We start from the raw sequence: 21,705 nt of genomic DNA on the forward strand, positions 1-21,705 counted from the left end.
ATAAAATGTTTTTTTATTTTACTTTACAAGTTTTTTTTGGTTTAAAAAAAAAAATAGTGGTTAGTATTTATTTTATTTCTGTTGCTTATTTCTCCATGAAAAAAGACTGGAGATATTGGAAGTAGTGGAAGGAACTAGTTTTTAGGGAGTGGAATAATAGGAGTGGAAGGAATGGTGGAGTGCTTGCTGATTTGCAGTAGAAATGGGTAAAAATTTTATTATATAAGGAAAATGGTGCAAGTTCTAAAGACACCACAAATAGAAGAAAATTAATTTGTGTGTCTTCGCTTCTTCTCCCCTTCTGTTACTTTTTTTTTTTCAATTGGTATCAGAGCTACAAGATCAAGGCCAAGATCAAGGCCTATTTTCAATCCTATCTCACCAAGAGATTGAGCGGTCAAGAAGGGAGAGAGATCAAAAAATGAGACAGGAATCCAGTGACAGGAGCCAAAACACCGGTGCGATAGAAGGTGATGCATATGAAGTGAGTGTACGAATTCAAGAAAAGGAGGGATCTGTCACACTCAAATACCCGATGTTGACAAAATGCAATTATGCAGCTTGAGCAATTAAGATGAAGGTATTTATGAGGGCACAAGGTGTTTGGGAGGCAATTGAGTCACCTGAAACAGTAGATAACCGCAAAGATAAGATGGCTTTAGCAGCTATTTATCAAAGTATTGGAGAAGATACGTTGCTACAGTTGGGTGCCAAGAAAACTACCAAGGAAGCCTAGATCATGTTGAAAAATATGAATCTAGGTGCGGAAAGAGTGAAAGAAGTTAGAATGCAGACTCTTTGACGAGAGTTTGAAGCGTTGAGGATGGGTGATTAAAAAAGTATTGATGAGTATTCAGGAAAACTCACCATTATTGTCAACAAATTGAGAGGCCTCGGCAATACTATGGATGATATCCAAGTAGTTAAGAAACTTCTACGATCCGCCTCTGCAATGTTTCTTCAAATCACTTCAACGATTGAGGAGTTCAGTGATCTCAAAACGAAATCCGTTGATGAGATTATTGGATCACTCAAGGTACATGAAGAAAGGTTGCAAGGGTTTGGAGAAAAGGATGAAACCGTTCTCCTCACTCATGCAGAATGGAAGGAACGAGAGAATGCAAAATCCTCAAAGAAAGAATGGAAGGATCAAGGTAGTTCCAAAGGAGGCAGGGGACGGGGTCATGGAAGATGGAGAGGTCGTGGGAGAAGTGACTGGCATCGAGAAGATGAAGGAGAGTCGCAAACTCAAAAGAAGAAATTTGACAAAAGTAAAATTAAACGTTACAGGTGTCAGCAAATGGGATACTTCGCATCAGAGTGTTCCACAAAAGACGAACAACTCAACTTGATAGAGATGCAAAATGATGAGGAGTCTTCATTACTGATGATAGAGGCGTGTGAAATTAAAACCACACATGACAAAGACCCTGATTTTGTGATGTTGAATGAAACTATAGTGCCGCCATCAGCCAATATTGGAGCTGAAAATTCCTGGTTCCTAGATACTAGAGCAAGCAACCACATGTCAGGAGAAAGAAGGGTGTTTCATGAGCTCGACACATCTGTTGTTGGAAAGGTACGCTTCGGTGATAACTCTGTAATAGACATTTGTGGTTGAGGAATAGTGCTCTTCAAATGCAAAACCGATGAGCACTTGATCTTATCGCAAGTCTATTACATACCTAAACTGAAAAGCAATATTATAAGTTTGGGTACCTGGATGAGAGTGGAAATAAAATTGTTATAGAGGACAATGTGATGAAGATATATGACAGGGCTAGGAGCCTGATTATTATGGTGACCCGACAATCCAACAGATTGTATGTAGCAAAGCTGAAGCTTGCGGATCAGGTGTGTTTAATGACAAATATCAGTAACAGTTGTTGGCTCTGGCACGCGAGGTATGGACACCTGAATTTTCACTCTTTAAAGAAATAAATGACAAAAGAATGGTTGAAGGGTTGCCGAAAATCACCCAGGTCAATCAATTTTGTGATGGGTGTTTAATTGGAAAGCAGCATAGGACTCCTTTTCCCTGAACAACAACATATCATGCGAAGGAGTCATTGGATCTTGTCCATGGAGATCTATGTGGATCTATTTCGCCAATGACTTATGGAGGTAACAAATATTTTATGTTACTAGTGGATGATTTTTCACGATTTATGAGGGTGTTTATGTTGAAAAATAAGAATGAAACAGTGGTGGTATTTAAAAAGTTCAAGATCATTGTGGAGGTAGAGAAAGGCAAGAAGATTAAGAGCTTTAGAACGAACCGTGGAGGAGAGTTCGTATCTACTGCTTTTAAAGACTATTGCGAGAATGAAAGCATGAAAAGACTTCTTACTACACCATTTTCACCATAGCAAAATGGCGTAGTATAAAGGCGTAATCGAACGGTGGTAGAGATGGCCAGATGTATCTTAAAGAGCAAAGAGATGCCTGCAAAATTTTGGGGAGAAGCTATCAAAACTGCCGTGTATATTCTGAACAGATCACCAACAAAAGGAGTTGCAGATGGTACACCGTATCAAGCTTGGTTTGACAAGATACCACAGGTTCATCGCTTTAAAATCTTCGGGTGTCTTGCTCATGCCAAGAATACATATTCACACCTTCCTAAACTTGCTGATAGGAGTGCGAAGACAATTATGTTGGGATATGAAGATGGAACCAAAGCTTACAGACTATTGGATCCACAAAAGAATAGAATTATGGTGAGTAGGAATGTGGTGTTCGAAGAGGAGAAAAAGTGGTGTTGGGAAGAAATCACAAACGGTGATGATGAATAAAGAGGAACTTTCATCGTTCAAATTTCAGAAAAATAGAGTAGAACATAGGAAAGGAATATTGAACATATCGAAGTTGATCAAGATGAAAGACAAAGGAAAAATTCATCCTCAAATTTATCAACGCCAGACAATACCTCAAATGCATCATTGTCAAGCTCATCGACGCCGAAAAAATTTAGGTCTCTAGAAGATATTTATAGAGAACTGAACGAAGCAGAGGAGGAAGCAATGGACCTTTGTTTTCTTTCTATAGAGGAACCAACTTCATATAAGAAAGCTGCTAAGAATAAAAACTAGAGGAATGCCATGATGTCTCAAATTCTCTCCACTGAAAAGAACAGAACGTGGGAACTCACAGATTTTCCGAAGAATCATAAAGAAATCGGCATCAAATGGATTTTCAAATTAAAGAAAAATCCAGATGAAGAAATCATGAAACATAAGGAGAGACTCGTGGGAAAGAGATATGGACAGCAGTTTGGTGTAGATTACAGTGAAGTATTCGCACTCGTGGCCAGGTTAGAAACAGTGAGATTAATTCTTGCCTATGCAGCCTTTAAGAACTGGGAAGTACATCATATGGATGTAAAGACAGCTTTTCTGAATGGCGAGTTCGAAGAGGAGGTGTATGTTGCTCAACCAGAAGGGTTCGTTGACAAGGAAAATCCAAACATGGTGTTAAAACTACGTAAAGCTTTGTATGGATTAAAACAGGCTCCGAGGGCCTGAAATTTTAAACTTGATCAATGTTTGCAGTCACTTGGTTTTGTTAGATGTCCATAGGAATATGCTCTCTACAAGAATATTAATGGAGTTGAAGCAATGATAATCGGCACATATGTGGATGACTTAATCATAGTCGGCTCAAACAAACAAGTTATAGCTCAGTTCAAGGAAGAGATGCACCAGAAATTTGAGATGAGCGATCTTGGACTTTTGAACTATTACTTGGGTATTGAGATACGACAAAGTAGTGAATCAATCACTTTATGTCAGGCCATATATGCAAGAAAAATCCTAGAGAAGCTAGGAATGGGGGAGTGCAATCCTTGTTTGATTCCCATGGAACCAAGAATGAAGATGAGCAAAAATGGGAATGGAGAACCTGCGGTTGATAAAACACTTTACAAAAGTGTTATTGGAAGCTTACGCTATCTGGTTAATACCCGACCCGACATAGCCTACTCAGTTTGTGTGATGAGTAGATACATGGAGGCACCAACAACTTCACATCTCACAACAGTAAAACAAATATTGAGGTATGTGAAAGGTACTCTAAGTTTTGGCTGTGTTTATAAGAAGCTATCGAATGTAGAGCTGGTAGGATTTAGCGACAGTGATATGGCTGGGGATATTGATGATAGGAAGAGTACAACTGGAGTGTTGTACTATTTGGGAGTAAATCCGGGTATTACAGAGGCAGAAGGTGGTGGCTTTGTCATCATGCGAGGCTGAGTATATAGCCGCAACTGCTGGAACATGTCAAGGAGTATGGTTGGGCAGGATTTTGAGTAACATCAGTCAACTGCAAGTAAAACCCAAGCTTAATGTTGACAACAAGTCAGCTATAGCGTTGGCGAAAAATTCTGTTTACCATGATCGAAGTAAGCACATTGATACCAGGTTTCACTTTATTCGCCAATGTGTACAAACTGAAGCTATTGAACTGGAATATGTGAACACAGATGAACAGTTGGCAAATATTCTGACAAAGCCGTTAGCAAGACAACGATTCCTGGAGAAAAGAGAGAAGATTGGCTTGAAGAAAGTCGTTTCAACATAGTTAAACAAGTTTAGAGGAGTGGTTGTTGGTTACAAACTTGTTTTTTTTTTTTTTTTTTTTTTTTTTTTTTTTTTGCTTTATAAGTTTTTTTTGGTTAAAAAAAAAAAACAAAAACAAAAATAGTGGTTAGTATTTATTTTATTTCTGTTGCTTATTTCTCCATGAAAAAAGGCTGGAGATATTGGGAGTAGTGGATGGAATGGTGAAGTGCTTGCTCATTTATAGTAGAAATGGGTAAAATTTTTATTATATAAGGAAAATGGTGCAAGTTCTAAACACACCACAAAAAGAAGAAAATTAATTTGTGTCTTCGCTTCTTCTCCCATTCTGTTACTTTTTTTCTTTCATCCACTACGATAGAAGTCATCACTAAATGGGAACACCCAACTACAGTTACAGAGGTATGAAGCTTCCTAGGGTTAGCAAGCTACTATCGAAGATTTGTCCAAGACTTCGCTAGAATAGCCTCGCCTCTTACACATTTTACAAAGAAGGGCATACCTTTTATATGCAATGATGCACGTGAGGCTAGTGCCAAGACCTAAAATAAAGACTAGTGTCAGCTCCAATGCTCATGGTTCTAGAAAGCTCAGAGGGATACGTACAACCTAGAATCGGCCGCAGTAGTATTCGCAATATAGATATGGTGACACTACCTGTATGGAGAAGAGACCCAAATTTACACCGACCACAATAGCCTGAAATACTTCTTACACCCAAAAAGAATTGAACGTGAGACAACGAAGGTAGTTGGAATAAGTAAAGGACTACGATATAAATATCCAGTACCACCCTGAAAAGGCAAACATAGTCGAAGATGCCCTAAATCATAAAACGGCACACTCGTCGGTCCTCATCACTAGAGAGTTAAAAGTACAAGCGAACTTCGAGTGAGTTTGTTGTAAAAGTGTTAGTTGCTATTTTTATGTTTTAGTAATCCTAAACATGAGGTCACTAATATGGTCTTCTGCCGCATCGTTTTGGCATGATATTCTGATATTCTGCTTTCCGTTAGGATTTTGTTTTTCTCTTTTGTTAAGCATTGTACTGGCTATAAATATAGTCATTTTTCACGTCGATGCAGGCGTCTGGGTCGAGGTTCGGTTTGGGTTGGTTCACGGTCGCGTTTACGGTTAGGCTGCTAATTGTGTTTCTGTTTACGGACTGGGCTGCTGACTGGGTTTCTGTTTATAGACTGGGCCGCGAGTGAGTTAGGCTGCGGGCTAGTTTGGTTGGGTCGAGGGAACTTGGGCCTCAAGTTTGTAGAGGCAGGCACGGGTCGCGGGTTGCGGGCTGGATTGATAGTTGGCTACTGGTCCGAGGAGGGATTTGGGCTTCGGGTTCTACAAGTAGGCTGGCGACAGGTCACAGGCAAAATTATTAGGCTACAATGGGTTTAGGTCTCGGGTATTCGATTCGCGTTTGACCCGAATCCATTAGATTCGTCTTCCTTACCCAACTCAGAGCGATTCTCCAGTGTCCTTTTCTCTCTCCTTGTTGTGACGGTTTCGTGCCACCTTCTTCATCTCTCTTTCATCATCTTCATCTTCTCTCTCTCAAAAAGTTTCGTGGTTGTTGGACGCTTGTGGAGGTAGATAAGAAATTCTTCCAAAAGTTTGATTTTTCGAATTCCATCTTCGAGGACGACGATACACATTGTGAATCCTCTTTGGGGAATATACTAAGGTCGGAGAGGTCTATCATGGTTGATCTGTTTGGTTAAAATGCGGGGCTGAGGGTTTCGACATCACGAGTTTTCCTGCTGGAGCTTTTCTTCAGTTTTCTCCTTCTCTCGAATTTTTTTCGTCTCTTCTTTGGTTGTAGTTGTTCTAAGTGGTTTAGGTGTTGAAAAATAAACTTAAATGCAGGAGAGAGAAGAAGAAAAAATTATGATTTTTTGTTTGTTATTTTGTGAAAAATACTATTACGAAATTTGAAATTTGAGAGGGGAAAGGCTTATGGGAGAGAGAAGAGTGATGACACTAAATTTGAGAGGGAAAAGGGTTATGGGAGACAGAAAAGTGAGGAACATACTGCTAACTTAGCCTTAGAAAAACTATAAAAGGGGTCTTATGTATAGTGTAAAATGTGTAGAGAATAAAAGAACAAGATAGAGAAAAAAGCAGAAAGCAATTTATTGTCTGAGTTATTGTGTAATAACATTTCGAGAACTTCTTTGTCTCCTTCTCTCTCTCCCCTTTTGATACCCCTTTTAAAGTTTCGTGAGAGTTATCTAAATGAGTTAAATTCAAAGCGAGCATTTTTTCTCAAGTTGGTATCGGAGCGGCTTTATTTTTCTACAAATTGGTATTAGAGCGATTTCAATTTCAACAAATTGGTATCAGACCAATTTCAATTTCAACATTGGGGAGGTTGTTGACGTTCACGTGGTGATGGTTGAAGGTTGAAGGAGGCGTTGTGAGGGGTCGGGGAACACAATTTCGTACGGGTCACGGAATTACCAGCGACTAAGTTTTTTTTTTTTTATATTTTAGATTCGTTACATTATTTACCCCTAAAAAGAACTTTCGTCCTCGAAATTTTCAAACTCTTGTACTAACTCGGGGTATTATTCTCTTATTTCATCCTCCTCCACCCACTGTGTCCCCCTTTATATGGTTGCTCTGACACAACACCAAAATGAACGTAATGTCTCTGGTTTGGTAGCACATTCACTTCTTGGGTTAAAATTCTATTGGTTTTCCTCGTAACTCAAATTTTCATTGAGTGGGAGGGGCTCGTAGTCTATTATGTGTATAGGGCCCGTCATGTATTTACTCTACAACTACACGTGAATTACCTCGTGTACTTCTGAGAGGTAGGGAGGTAGGGCTAACTTATACACGAAATACCAATTCACTCGACAATTTTGACAGGTCCAATGCATCTAGGACTTACTTGCCCTTACGTCTGAACCTCAAGAAGCCTCTCATGGGTGCTACCTTTAGGAATACTTGGTCCTCTACCTCAAACTCTAAGTCTCTACGTCTTACATCGGCATAACTTTTTTTTTTGTCTACTTTGAGCGGTACACATTCTCGATCAAATTTTTTGGATAGTCGCATTGGCGACTAGGTCTAGCTTGGGTCCTACTAGCTTTCTCTCACCTACCTCATCCCAACATTGCGGAGACCTGCACCATTTCCCATCAAGGGTCTCGAACGGTGACATTCAAATAGTGGCTTGAAAGCGCAACTTCCCTTAAAGTCTAATACGCAAGAACGTAGAATGTCCCCTAAGATTTGGTGCTCAGTTTTTCCATCTGTTTGGGGGTGGAAGGAGGTGCCAAAGTCGAGCCGAGTACCCAATGCTTTTTGAAGTCTGCTCCAAAACGCTGACGTAAAACGTGGATCTCGATTCGACACTATAGGCAGTAGAACTCCATGAAGTCTTACTATTTCTTCACATACAGTTGTGCCTAATTATCAACTATATATGTGCCTTTGTCAGGTAAGAAGTGTGCCCACTTGGTCAACCTTTCGACAATTACCCAGATCGTTGTATAGCCTTTAAGGGTTTCGGGTAATCCTACTATGAAGTCCATTGCTATGTTTTCCCACTTCAATTTCGGTATACTTAAGGGTTGTAACATCCCCACTGTCTTTCGTCTAAGAGCTTTCACTTGTTGAAAAACTAAGCATTTGCTCACAAACTTGGTCACGTCCCTCTTCATGCTCTTCCACAAGAAATGTTGTTTTAAATCTTGGTACATCTTAGTACCTCCTGGGTGCATGGAAAATGGCAAGGTGTGAGCTTCCGTCAGTATCTCTTTCCTTAACTCCTCTATTGCTAGGATACATAGGCGTCCCTAATACAATAGTACTTCATCTAAGGACTTTGAGAATTCGTCCACTGGACTTTCGTCTAGCTAGCCTAGGACTTTCTGTACGTTAGGATCCTCTCGTTGGGAGGTAATAATTCTCTGCTTAAGAGTAGGTTGCACTATGAGTCTGGCCAGCTGTGCTATGATTCCCTCGCTCGCTACAGCTGTGCTGGCTTGCTCAAATTCTATTTGTACCCTTACTTTCCTTGTAATGAAGGCCGAAGAGTAGGCCGTCTTTCTACTCTAAGCGTCTGTGACCACGTTTGTTTTTCCAGGGTGGTACTGGATATCTACATCGTAGTCCCACCAATTCTAGTCACCTTCTCTGCCTCATATTTAACTCTTAATAGGTGAAGAAATATTTTAAACTCTTGTGGTTGGTAAAACATTGAGTTTTCTCTCCATACAAGAAGTGTCGCCAAATTTTTAGTGCGAACACTACAACGGCCAACTCTAGGTCGTGGGTAGGGTAACTTTTTTTGTATTCTTTTAGTTGACGGGACAGTATGCAACAACCTTACATGTTGCATTAACACACATCCTAGTCCCTTCATGGATGCATCACTATAGATTACGTACCATTCAGAGCTTTCAGGTACTGTGAGTACCAGGACTGTTACCAATCTCTCTTTTTGGTTCTGGAAGCTTGCCTCAGAAGCATCATTCCATATGAATGAAACCCCTTTTCTCGTTAACTGTTTCAAAGGCGAGGCTATCCTAGTGGAGTTTTGCACAAACCATCGATAGTATTCGCAAGTCCAAAGAAACTCCGTATGGATGTTATCGTAGTTGGGCGTTCCCACTTTGTGACCGCTTCGACCTTAGTGGGATCTACAGATACTCCGTCCTTTTTCACCACGTGTCCTAGGAAAAAGACTTGTCGTAACCAATATTCACACTTTGAGAACATCGCGTATAACTTGTTCTCTCTTAGGGCCGCTAGGACTTTTCAGAAGTGTTCCTGGTCTGTTTTCGAGTACACTAGGATGTCATCAATGAGCACGATCACGAAAGTGTCAAGACAGTCCTTGAACCCTCAGTTCATTAACATTATTAACACAGTTGGAGCATTGGTGAGGCCAAATGACATCACTACGAACTCATAGTGATTGTACCTTGTCCTAAATGGTGTCTTTGGTACGTTTTTTTCCTTAATTTTTATTTAACGGTAACCTGACCGCAGATTTATCTTAGAAAATATCATTGCCTCTCTTTGTTACTCTAGGTAACACATACTCGTGGATATTAATATTAATATCATTTTCATGCTCTTAAGGTTGTGTCGTATGTCGATCTAACGACATGATGAAACATGGCATTCATCATTATATAGCATGCTCAATATGGAAAATATCATCATATTACGGTAAACGTCACACAATTATCATGCTCATCATATTGTCATAAAGTGCATCAAGCATTATCAAGTACGTCATTCATCGAAATATATATATACTACGCACATCATAAAGCATCATAACTCATACATCATCATATCCCGTACATCATCATAACTCATACATCATCATACACTAATATATGACATCATATGATACAACTCATACATCATTATATACTGTTATATGACATCATACGATACAACTCATACATCATCATATACTAACATACGACATCGTACAACACAGTTCATACATCATCATAACTCATACAATTTTTAGCGTATCCTATAGTAAGGCCACTTACTTGGTTGGCCTTGGCTCAAGTACTCTCTAATTAGCTAAACATAAGCTCTCGTTCCTTGATAGCTGCTTCCTACGGTGCCAGAGTTTGTTTCCTATCACACCGTTCACCACCTTCCATTAGTATTTCACAATTAAATTACTAATAATTCAATGAATTTGAAATACGACTCTAAAACGACCTTGATTACCTTAACTGGGGCCGAAAATGGATCTAGGACGATTGAAACAGTGGAAACTAGGCTAAAACAGCAGTGGAGCCACCGAAGCGTCGTCGGAGCGTCCAAACCGCTAAAGCCGAAGGGTTGCTTTCATAGCAACTGGACACGTGGTAGCTCTAGAGTAGCCCATGTCGATGCAGGCGTCTCGGGTTGAGGTTCGGTTTGGGTTGGCTCAAAGTCGCGTTTACAGCTAGGCTGCTGACTGGGTTTCTGTTCACAGATTGGGCTGCGAGTGAGTTAGGCTGCCGGCTGGTTTGGTTGGGTCGAGGGAACTTGGGCCTCGGGTTTGTAGAGGCAAGCACGGGTCATGCGTTGCGGGCTAGATTGACATTTGGCTACTGGTCCGAGGAGGAATTTGAGCTTTGGGTTCTACAAGTAGGCTAGAGACGGGTCACAGGCTAAACGATTAGGCTACAATGGGTTTGGGTCTCGGGTATTCGATTCGCGTCTGACCTGAATCAATACGATTCGTCTTCCTTACCCAACTCAGCGCGATTCTCCGATGTCCCATTCTCTCTCCTCTCTGCGACGGTTTCTGATGCCATCTTCTTCATCTCTCTATCATCATCTTCTTCTTCTCTTTCTCACAAAGTTTCATGGTTGTTTGACGTTTGTGGAGGTAGATCAAAAATTCTTCCAAAAGTTCGATTTTTCAAATTCCCTCTCCGAGTTCGACGATGCACATTGTGAATCCTCTTTGGGTAATATACTAAGGTCGGTGAGATCTTTCATGGTTGATCTGTTTGGTTAAAATGCGAGGCTAAGGGTTTCGACGTCACGGGTTTCCCAGCTAGAGCTTTTCTTTAATTTTCTCCTTCTCTCGAATTTCTTTTCGTCTCTTCTTTGGTTGTAGTTCTTCTGAGCGGTTCGGGGAGGTTGTTGACGTTCGTGTGGCGATGGTTGAAGGTTGAGGGAGGCATTTTTAGTGGTTGGGGAACACGATTCCACGCGGGTCGTGGAATTACCGGAGACTAAGTTTTATTTTTTATAATTTCGATTTGTTACATTATCTACCCTTAAAAAGAACTTTCGTCCTAAAAATTTTCAAACTCTTGTACTAACTCGGGGTATTATTCTCTTATTTCATCCTCCTACACCCACCGTGTCCACTAGGTATGGTGGCTCCGACACAACACCAAAACGAACGTAATGTCCCTGGTTGGGTAGCACTTTCACTTCTTGGGTTAAAATTCTATTGGTTTTTCTTGTACCTCAAATCTTCATTGAGTTGGAGGGGCTCGTAGTCTATTATGTGTATAGGGCCCGTCATGTATTTACTCTACATCTACACGTGAATTACCTCGTGTACTTCTGAGAGGTAGGGAGGTAGGGCTAACTTATACTCTACATACCAATTTGCTCGACAATTTTGACAGGTCCAATGCATCTAGGACTTATTTGCCCTTACGGCTAAACCTTAAGAAGCCTCTCATGGGTGCTACCTTTAGGAATACTGGGTCCCCTACCTCAAACTCTAAGTTTCTACGTCTTACATTGACATAACTTTTATTTTTCTACGTTGAGCGGTACGCATTCTTGCTCAAATTTTTTGGATAGTCTCATTGGCGACAAGGACTAGGTCAGGTCCTACTAGCTTTCTCTCACATACCTCATCCCAACATAGCGGGGACCTGCACCGTTTTTCATAAAGGGTCTCGAACGGTGTCATTCAAATAGTGGCTTGAAAGCGCAACTTCCCTTAACGTCTAATATGCAAGAACATAGAATGTCCTCTAAGTTTTGGTGCTCAGTTTGAACATCTGTTTGGGGGTGGAAGGAGGTGCCAAAGTCGAGTTGAGTACCCAATGCTTTTTGAAGTCCGAGCCAAAATGCTGAGGTAAAGTGTGGATCTCGATTCGACACTATAGACTCCAGAACTCCATGAGGTCTTACTATTTCTTCACATACAGTTGTGCCTAGTTATCAACTATATATTTGCCTTTCCCAGGTAAGAAGTGTGCCCACTTGGTCAACCTATCGATAATTACCCAGATCGTTGTATAGCCTTTAAGAGTTTTGGGTAATCCTACTATGAAGTCCATTTCTATGTTTTCCCACTTCCACTCTGGTATACTTAAGGGCTATAACATCCTCGCTGTCTTTTGTCTAGGAGTTTTTACTTGTTGAAAAACTAAGCACTTGCTCATAAACTTCGTCACGTCCCTCTTCATGCTCTTCCACCAAAAATGTTGTTTAAATCTTGGTACATCTTAGTACTTCCTGGGTGCATGGCAAATGGCAAGTTGTGAGCTTCTGTCAGTATCTCTTTCCTTAACTCCTCTATTGCCAGGACAAATAAGCGTCCCTGATACAATAGTCCTTCATCTGAGGACTTTGAGAATCCGTGTATTGGACTTTTGTCTAGCTGGCCTAGGACTTTCTGTACGTTAGGATCCTCTCATTGGGAGATAATAATTCTCTGACTAAGTGTAGGTTGCACTGTGAGTGTTGCCAACTATGCTATGATTCCCTCTGTCGCTATAGCTATGCTGGCTTGCTCAAATTCTCTTTGTACCCTTACTTCCCTTGTAATGAGGGCGGACGAGTAGACCATCTTTCTACTCAAAGCGTCTGCGACCACGTTTGCTTTTCCAGGGTGGTACTAGATATCTACATCGTAGTCCTTCACCAATTCTAGTCACCTTCTCTGCCTCATATTTAACTCTTTCTATGTGAAGAAATATTTTAAACTCTTCTGGTTGGTAAAACTTTGGTTTTCTCTCCATACAAGAAGTGTCACCAAATCCTTAGTACGAACACTACAGCGGCCAATTCTAGGTCGTGGGTAGGGTAATTCTTTTCGTATTCTTTTAGTTGACGGGACGAGTATGCAACAACCTTACATGTTGCATTAACACACATCCTAGTCCCTTCTTGGACGCGTCACTATAGATTACGTACCCTTTTGTGCTTTCAGGTACTGTGAGTATCTGGGCTGTTACCAATCTCTCTTTTAGGTTCTGGAAGCTTGCCTCACAAGCATCATTTTATATAAATGATACCCCTTTTCTCGTTAACTGTGTCAAAGGTGAGACTATCCTAGCGAAGTCCTGCACAAACCATCGATAGTATCCTGCTAGTCCTAAGAAACTCCGTACTGATGTTATCATAGTTGGGCGTTCCCACTTTGTGACTGCTTCGACTTGAGTGGGATCTATGGATACTCTATCCTTTGTCACCACTTGTCCTAGGAAAAAGACTTGTCGTAACCAATATTCACACTTTGAGAACTTTGCGTATAACTTGTTCTCTCTTAGGATGGCTAGGACTTTTCAGATGTGTTCCAAGTCTGTTTTTGAGTACACTAGGATGTCATCAATGAGCACGATCACAAAAGTGTCCAGACAGTCCTTGAACCCTCGGTTCATTAACATTATTAACACAGTTGGAGCATTGATGAGGCCAAATGACATCACTACGAACTCATAGTGATCGTACCTTGTCCTAAATGCTATCTTTGGTATGTCTTTTTCTTTAATCTTTATTTAATGGTAACCTGACCGCAGATTTATCTTAGAAAATATTGTTGCCTCTCTGAGTTGATCGAATAAGTCTTCCATTCTAGGCAGAGGGTATTTGTTCTTTATGGTTCTCTTATTTAGCTCTCTGTAATCGATGCATCGACGCATCGATCCATCTTTCTTCTTAACAAACAACACTGATGCACTGTAAGGGGATACGCTAGGTCGAATGAACCCTTTATTCAGTAAGTCTTGTAAATACGTCTTGAGTTCCTTCAACTCTGTTACCACCATGTGATAGGGTGCTTTGGAAATAGGCTCAGTTCCTAGCTCGTGTTCGATGACGTCTTGAGTTCTTAGGACTAGCATGGTTTTCGGCTAGCTAATCCATGCCTAGTATGACGTCGAAGTCCATCATGTTTACTACCATCAGGTCAACACTTAGAGTTTGGTTCCCTATGATTACTTGGTCATTCTTTACTCTATCCCTAGCTACTAAGTTTACCCCCAAAGGGGTGCTTACAGACATTTCATGCAATAAGGGTTCTAATTCAAACCCCATATGTGATCCTTCTTGAGGTTAACTCTCTTCAGCCTCACCTCCTCCTCTACCTCTAATAGGACATCGTCCCCTTCCTTGTCTTACTCTTTTGCGTGGTCTAGGCAGCATGGTTCAAGAAACCAAGATAGCATTTCTTAAGTCTAAGGTTCATCACTATGCATATATATTATTAAAAATACATATACTAAAGTCACATTATATTGCAAACAAAATCACTCAACATACAACAAATCACATCATACTCTATAATAAATACATGAAATATCACAACAATTTCAGTAATATCACTAGAAAAATGCATGCGAGTTCGAAAATGTTTCTCTTTTCTTATCTTATGCAAGACGTACCTGATGGGACCATGGAATGTGCCAAGCCTACATCGTAGGCTAGTCTACAGAATCTAAAACCTAGAGCTTTGATATTAACTGTAACGACCCTAAATTTCCACATACTTAGTATCGCTACTAACGTCTCATGTTCATCTATAATGTGGAAATATAACTCTTATATGAACATCATTTATAGTGTAAACTTTGAAAAACGCTTAAAACAACTTCTTATCTGGAAAACACAATAACTTAGGCTACAATTCACGAGAAGGTATGAAGTCAATCTCAAGCTCTTCCTTGTAACACCATTTTTAAGTTTCATGAAGAAATCAAGGGGAGCAATACCATGATTAGAGCTGGCGAGATTGATGCACACACTCAAAGATGTTCGTTCAAACCAACTCATTTAACTAGAGGTAAGTATTAGTTTTCCGATGAACTTTAGAGGCAAATAACTTAGGCTACAATCCACGAGAAGGTATGAAGTCAATCCCAAGCTCTTCCTTGTAACACAATCTTTAAGTTTCATGAAGAAATCAAGCGGAGCAATGTCATGATTGGAGCAGGTGAGAGGCGTTTTAAAACGGCGGCGCTATTGGACATGCGCGTCTTCTTCTTAAAAGAGGAAGAGGATGATGACATGGCGAATTAAGTTGAACCCGCCATGTCAAATCGAACCGTGACCCTCCCTATATTTTTCTTAATTTTAATCCTCTTCTAGACCAGTTGTCATGAAAACTTTATGGTTATAGAAACTAGACACCCCAAGGATTGTGTCAAAGAAAATTTGAAGCAATTAGGATACCAATTTCTCGAGAACGGAGGTTCCAGAGGTCAACTACGAGGTAAGTAACCATCTTAGACTTTTCTTAAGAAATACTTGTAGGAATTGCTTGAATTTTTATATAAACATTAAATCAAGTATGAATTAAATATATATGAAGGAAAAATATCAAGAACCATGAGTTAAGACCCTAAACCGATCAAATTTCTTGAGATTTAAGTAACATCAAAATAACCCACGAAATGAATTTCGGCCAAAGTTTTAATTCTAATCATACTATGGTATGTTAAGATTATATATGCAATTTGATAGTCATTGCACAAAGTTGAGTAGTTAAACCAAATAACGGAATAAAATGACCATAATGCCCTTAAGGCAACTTACCTTCGGTTCATGATGTAAATGACCTCTAAAAGCTATGAAACTTTGTAGTAGGCCCTTTTATTTTTTTATTTTTTTAGTTATTATGATTGATGACATACTAAGTCTAAAAGGTATTGGAGCATTTTCAGAGGTAAATGACTTACTACTTCTTACAATGCCTATTCACAAGGGCATAAAGATATTTTCAAAATTTCAAGTTGTTAAAAATTAGAAGCTTTGATACCATGCTAAGAATGAGAAACATAACTGAGAAAGTCCAATTTTCATTAATGTTCATGTTTAAATAGGATACAAGCAACCAACTAAATCGTAGAAATAAAAGAAATCCATAATCTCATTGTTTCATTTTTTATTCACAATAACTATATTTATTTTCAAGCACGAGTTTTTGTCGGTAAAAAAGAAATCAAATGGATTTAAGGGGGCTTTTCAGAACGTATCAATAAGTAGACCCATGCTTCGAGTAGTTTCATGTCATAAATAAACACGAACACTCAAGAAATCCATCGGACAGGCTAAATGATGCTGAGAAGGCTAGTGACATTGATCCACAAGACTAAATGAACTAATGTGTTCTATAGGATATACTATAAATAAAAATTAGTACATTCCACCAGGACTGACAACCAATTTCTAAAAGGGAGGAAAAATCCTAAATAATGACCACTCTATAAAATATATTTCATAACTAATCTTATATCCTAAATCAAATTTCTTAATACAAGTTTAATTAGAACAATTTTTGAAACCTAAACAAAGTTAGAGCCTACGAATGCATGATACGACTTATGTTTCTAGAAATTACAAACTTTAGAATTTACATAATGTTGAAAACTGAGAACCAAGAAAAATACTATACAAGCTCTATAGGTATAGCATGTTCCTAACTTAGACTTCGTAGCTTTCAACGTATGAACCCTCGACTGTAGGTATTGAGACTATGCCGCTTGGAATGTATGAAGTGCAATGATTGACTTGTTTGTAATGATTATATCAATTGACACAACTTCTCCTACCGTGCATAAAAGTGCAACTCTAAATATATAGTTGAGTGACCTATAGTTAACAATAAAAAAAATTTAATTAAAGAGTTTAATTATTTAATTTTTGGTCCTTGAATCTTTTTGATAACTCCTCATAACACTAAAAGGTTCACTTTAGTTAAAAGAAAAATTAAAATTTAGAATTTAGTATATTAGATATATCAAATATAAAGAAGAAAATAGATCTAATTTAAAGTGTTCAAATAAATATTTAATATATTAAATACAAATAGAAAAAAATATATTTAGTTTAAAGTGTTTATTGAATATATTAGATATATTAAATATAAATAGACAAAATAATAATAATAATCTCGTGTGTTCACATTAATATTTAACATATTAACTATATTAAACATAAAAGTAAAAAATATATTTATTGTATCACACTTCCATTCTTGGCTGAGAATCTCCCGATTATACCCCGACCATAACTCCGCATCATTTTTCAACATAAATGATGCACATGTCACCTTTTGATCATCCAGACAGTTCATTAATAAGAAGATTGTCTTAATTGATGATTGCCACAATTGTGTTTTTGTTGGGTCTCGTGAGGCACCATTAAAGGTACGAGGATCTATCCCTTGAAATCCTGCATACAGCGCTTCTCACAATGACTGCGTACTGTTGATCTACTGGATGGTCACCACCATTTGCATCCCAACCTAGAATGATTCCCAAATCATGGTAGTCTTAGGGTCCATTCTAGACGTCGGTGCCACTAGGGGTGGCATTGTTGTGTCGGTTTGAGTTACTGATCCTTCACGAGGTGGACTCCCTCTACCTCTACCCCATCCTCTAAGAGGGGGTCATCTACTTCCCCTACACCCCCTTCCACGTCCTCTAGGTGACATGATCTATAATCAACCCGTAATTACTCTTAAGTGAGGATCTCTCGGTACAAAAAATATGTCATACACTATATCATTAAAAACACACGACTGATTCAACAATATCACACTTGACAATAACATTCAATATCTTTTTTTATTAATTTACGTATGACGTACTTGACGGCGACGGACTATCTGCAGTGGGACCATGGAACGTACTAACACTACCTCGTATGCTAGACAACAGAATCTGTAACGTAGGGCTTTGATACCAATTGTAATGACCCTATTTTTCTACTAAAATAGAGTCGCTACGATGTGAATGACCTGACCTGACATTTTTTTGCGAAAACATTCATTTAAATAATTCATAACACACGATGTCATAGACTTAAACATACATAATAAAACCTTAAAACAAAACAACTAAAAATAAACAACATGAAATTTGTATAAAACAAAAAAGCATTAAAATGATGCCCTAATCAAACTTAAGGACTACAAAATAAATAAAATACAACTTATCGTAACACAAGTTCCATGGTTCTGAAATCGGGGTTATGAAATGGAGTCACATACAACATGGTGGGACCTATCATTAAAAACATCATGTATAATACTTCTGTACACATGGCCCACACGTGCGAACGTGAATCCACAAGATGGGCTCGTACGCCTCCTAGGCCTGCTGGTCGGGCTAGCACTCGCTAATGCGCTATTGCTTGACACCTAGAGAGAATAGCAGTCGTCGTAGCATTATGACGAACATGATGGTCATAATCAGTATCATGGTCTACGTGTCCGTACTCACCATAATGAAGAAGTATCTCGATGCACGTGAACACAGTTATTGATCAAGTCTCCATACTTTCTATCATAGTATGATAGGTGGAAATTCAAACGTAGAAGTATAAAAATATATATTTATATTAAAGTATAAGCATAAACTTTTAAAAATTACTGCATAGCATAGTGAATAATCATGTTAGTATATGTTATTAACTCTCGATTATCCTCTTTTCAATAAAGAACTCCCAAATCCATAGTGTCTTTCATTATCTAAAGACCAGTTTTAAGTGGTTTTAACTCTCACCATATGGTCGATTAAAACTAACCATTATCTAATTTGCTTCTATTGAAAGGGTCCAGACATTAATTTTCTGAGTTGTATAGTTGTCCCTAATAAGTAGTCAACTTTTTAGAAGCCAATATTAAGATTAAAGAGCTTCATGTATTGCTAAAAGTAGGATATAAATACTATTCAATCAATTCTAGAAAAAAAATATAGAGATTTGAAATTCTAATTTTATCTTTCTTTTTTCTTTTTACTCCGGTGGGTTTTATAACATTATATCATAATATAGAATAAATTTGTATTTATAAATTAGTATATCATAATGTTGTGGTGTAGTTGGTTTATCATGTTAGTCTAACATATTAAAGTTTTCTAGTTCGAGCAATACCATAGGATAGTGGAAAACTTTTATGAAAAATTCCTACGGCTATTTTTTAAAACATTAAAATTTATATATATTTTTTTTTTGGGAGAACAATCTTGCATAACTAAGCTTAATTTTACATAAAATAATTTAAATATACTCCGGTTATTTTAAACTAGTTTAAGTCTAATTATACATAAATAATTTAAACTTAACTCTAAAAATTTAAACTAGTTAAAAGATATAATTTAATTATATTTCTAATATTTTAAGATAGCTAAGCCTAATTATACAATTTAAGACTCTTAAAATTTGAATTAGTTAAAAGGTAGTCATACTAACCTTAAACTCAAAATTTGAATTAGTTAAAAGGTAGTCATACTAACCTTAAATGCTTTCGAATTGTTGAAATTAGAAGGAAAGGGTCCGAGTTATGAGACCTTAGAAGGAAAGGGTCCGAGTTATGAGACCCAAGTCGGATTAGACAGAATGCTGGCTTGAAGTCCTCATAAAATGTATTCTCCGACTGGCTTCAAACCTTTCAAGTGGGATGATAAAATGAAGTAAGGTGTCTCCATTTTACACGGGAGGCCTACTTCTAACTTAAGGGATGTGAGACAATGTCATTTTTTTTCTTCTAATTTTTTGGTTATTACATCAAGTTAGTTAGATAAACTCAATCATGAACCAACTTTATTCATAAAATTTTCATTTATTTGAACCAAATCCAACCCAAATAAGTTCACAATCCAACCCAAACTATAGAGTTGAGTTGATCGAATTTTTCTGATCATCGAGTTTTTTGAACATCCCTATTGTGTATTATATTTTATATTGGTCAATTTATGCCTAATAAAAATCATTTTAAATTGACATGTATATTTATATAACCTTGGTTGGTATGTTAAGAAATAGGTCAACCTTTCAAAGTGTAGGGAACAAAGATATGTGAGTTAGTTTGTATAAAACTAACTATTTAATCTGAATCACTAAATATTTCTATACCATTAGTTTGTATAAAACTGAATCACTAAATATTTAATCTCTATTTATAAATTCATTAATTGAGAAGATTAACATTTCTCCAATGATCATATGCAACTTGATTTTAATTCCTATTGAGTTATGAACTCTTGTCTATGAGGGTTATCCTTTTATTTGTATGGGTGAGAATGACTTTCGTAACCTAATTATTATGCATGCCATTTTCAGTACTTGACAAAACAGGAGATGGGAACATAATTTCACGAGATGACTTTCACCCATTCTCATATATGGTAAGTAGATGAGTAGTTTCCTTTAGTGTTGATTTTGAGATTTGAACAATGGGGCCCACCCCTCTTACGGGCTCGAGAGGAACTTAGCTTATGATTGAATCAGAAACAAATGGTTCATTAGAGAATCAGTGGTATTAAGGTGAAAGATATAATTGAGGGCAATAACGAACTTTTGACCCAGCTGTAATTACGAAAAAATTGTGAATGATTGACTTGCTTGTAATGATTATATCAATTGACACAACTTGTTCTACCGTGCATAAAAGTGCAACTCTAAATATATAGTTTACGAATGAAAATTGATTAATTAAAACCTTAATTTAGTTAAAAGAAAATTTTGAAGGGTATAAATTAAAATTTAATCTAAGAAAATAGATCTAATTTAAAGGGTTGGAATAAATATTTAATATGTTAAATAAATACAAATGGAGAAAAATATATTTAATTTGAAGTGTTTATTTAATATATTAGATAATTAAATATAAAAAGATAAAAAAAAAAAAAAAAAAAAAGAAACTTAAACGAACCATTCACATTAATATTTAATATGTTAACTAGATTAAACATAAAAGCTAAAAGTAGGTTTATTGTATCACATTTCCATCTTGGCTGAGAATCCCCCGGTTATCCCCCGACTATAACTCCGCATCATTTTTTAGTATAAACGATGCACAAGTCACCTTTTGATCATCCAGACAGTTCATTTATAACGACTCAAAATTTTCTAATTAATTTAAGGTTGCGACTGTATACATATCATAAATATTGAGTGCGGAAATACTTCATTTAAACTTTCATGAATCATAACCTTCAGCTTAAAACACAGTCATGGACTTACGTGTTTCGAAAACACCTTTAAAAACAACACAACAAAAGGCTAAATAAAATAAATGAACGTTTAAATTAAAAACATCCTATCCTAGTCTAAGTCTAAGAAAATAAATACGACTACTCTATGCATGTGTCATAGTCTCGAGTTGCGATGTCGTCGTCAGCCGTACAAGAATGCCTTGCCTTAATCTGAAATAAAGTAGCACGTGGCTTGAGTATTTTAAGAAATACTCAGTAAGTGACCTCACTATTGGGGGTTAAATGCAAGAACATGCGAATGCAATGACGGGACCTACATTTAAATCCATTTTCCTACGGTACTGTCCTAACGGGTAATTTGGACGTGTATCATATACTCTACACATAGCCCATACGTGCAAGTATGGACTCACCAGTCAGTTCGCACACCGTTGGGCCACCTTCCTTGTTAGACGAGC

The 21,705-nt window shown here is 37.8% G+C and overlaps 1 protein-coding gene across 1 annotated transcript; it reads left to right on the forward strand.

The window, feature by feature from the left end:
- Positions 1 to 904: 904 nt before the first annotated feature.
- LOC147791255 (uncharacterized) lies at positions 905 to 1,621 on the forward strand. Its single transcript, XM_087126603.1, has one exon. It carries the CDS (start codon positions 905 to 907, stop codon positions 1,619 to 1,621), a length of 717 nt encoding a protein of 238 aa, XP_086982729.1.
- The last annotated feature ends 20,084 nt before the right edge of the window (positions 1,622 to 21,705 follow it).

This window comes from Cucurbita pepo, chromosome 9 (assembly GCF_057944985.1).
Source record: "Cucurbita pepo subsp. pepo isolate OVF chromosome 9, ASM5794498v1, whole genome shotgun sequence".
Lineage (NCBI taxonomy): Eukaryota > Viridiplantae > Streptophyta > Magnoliopsida > Cucurbitales > Cucurbitaceae > Cucurbita > Cucurbita pepo.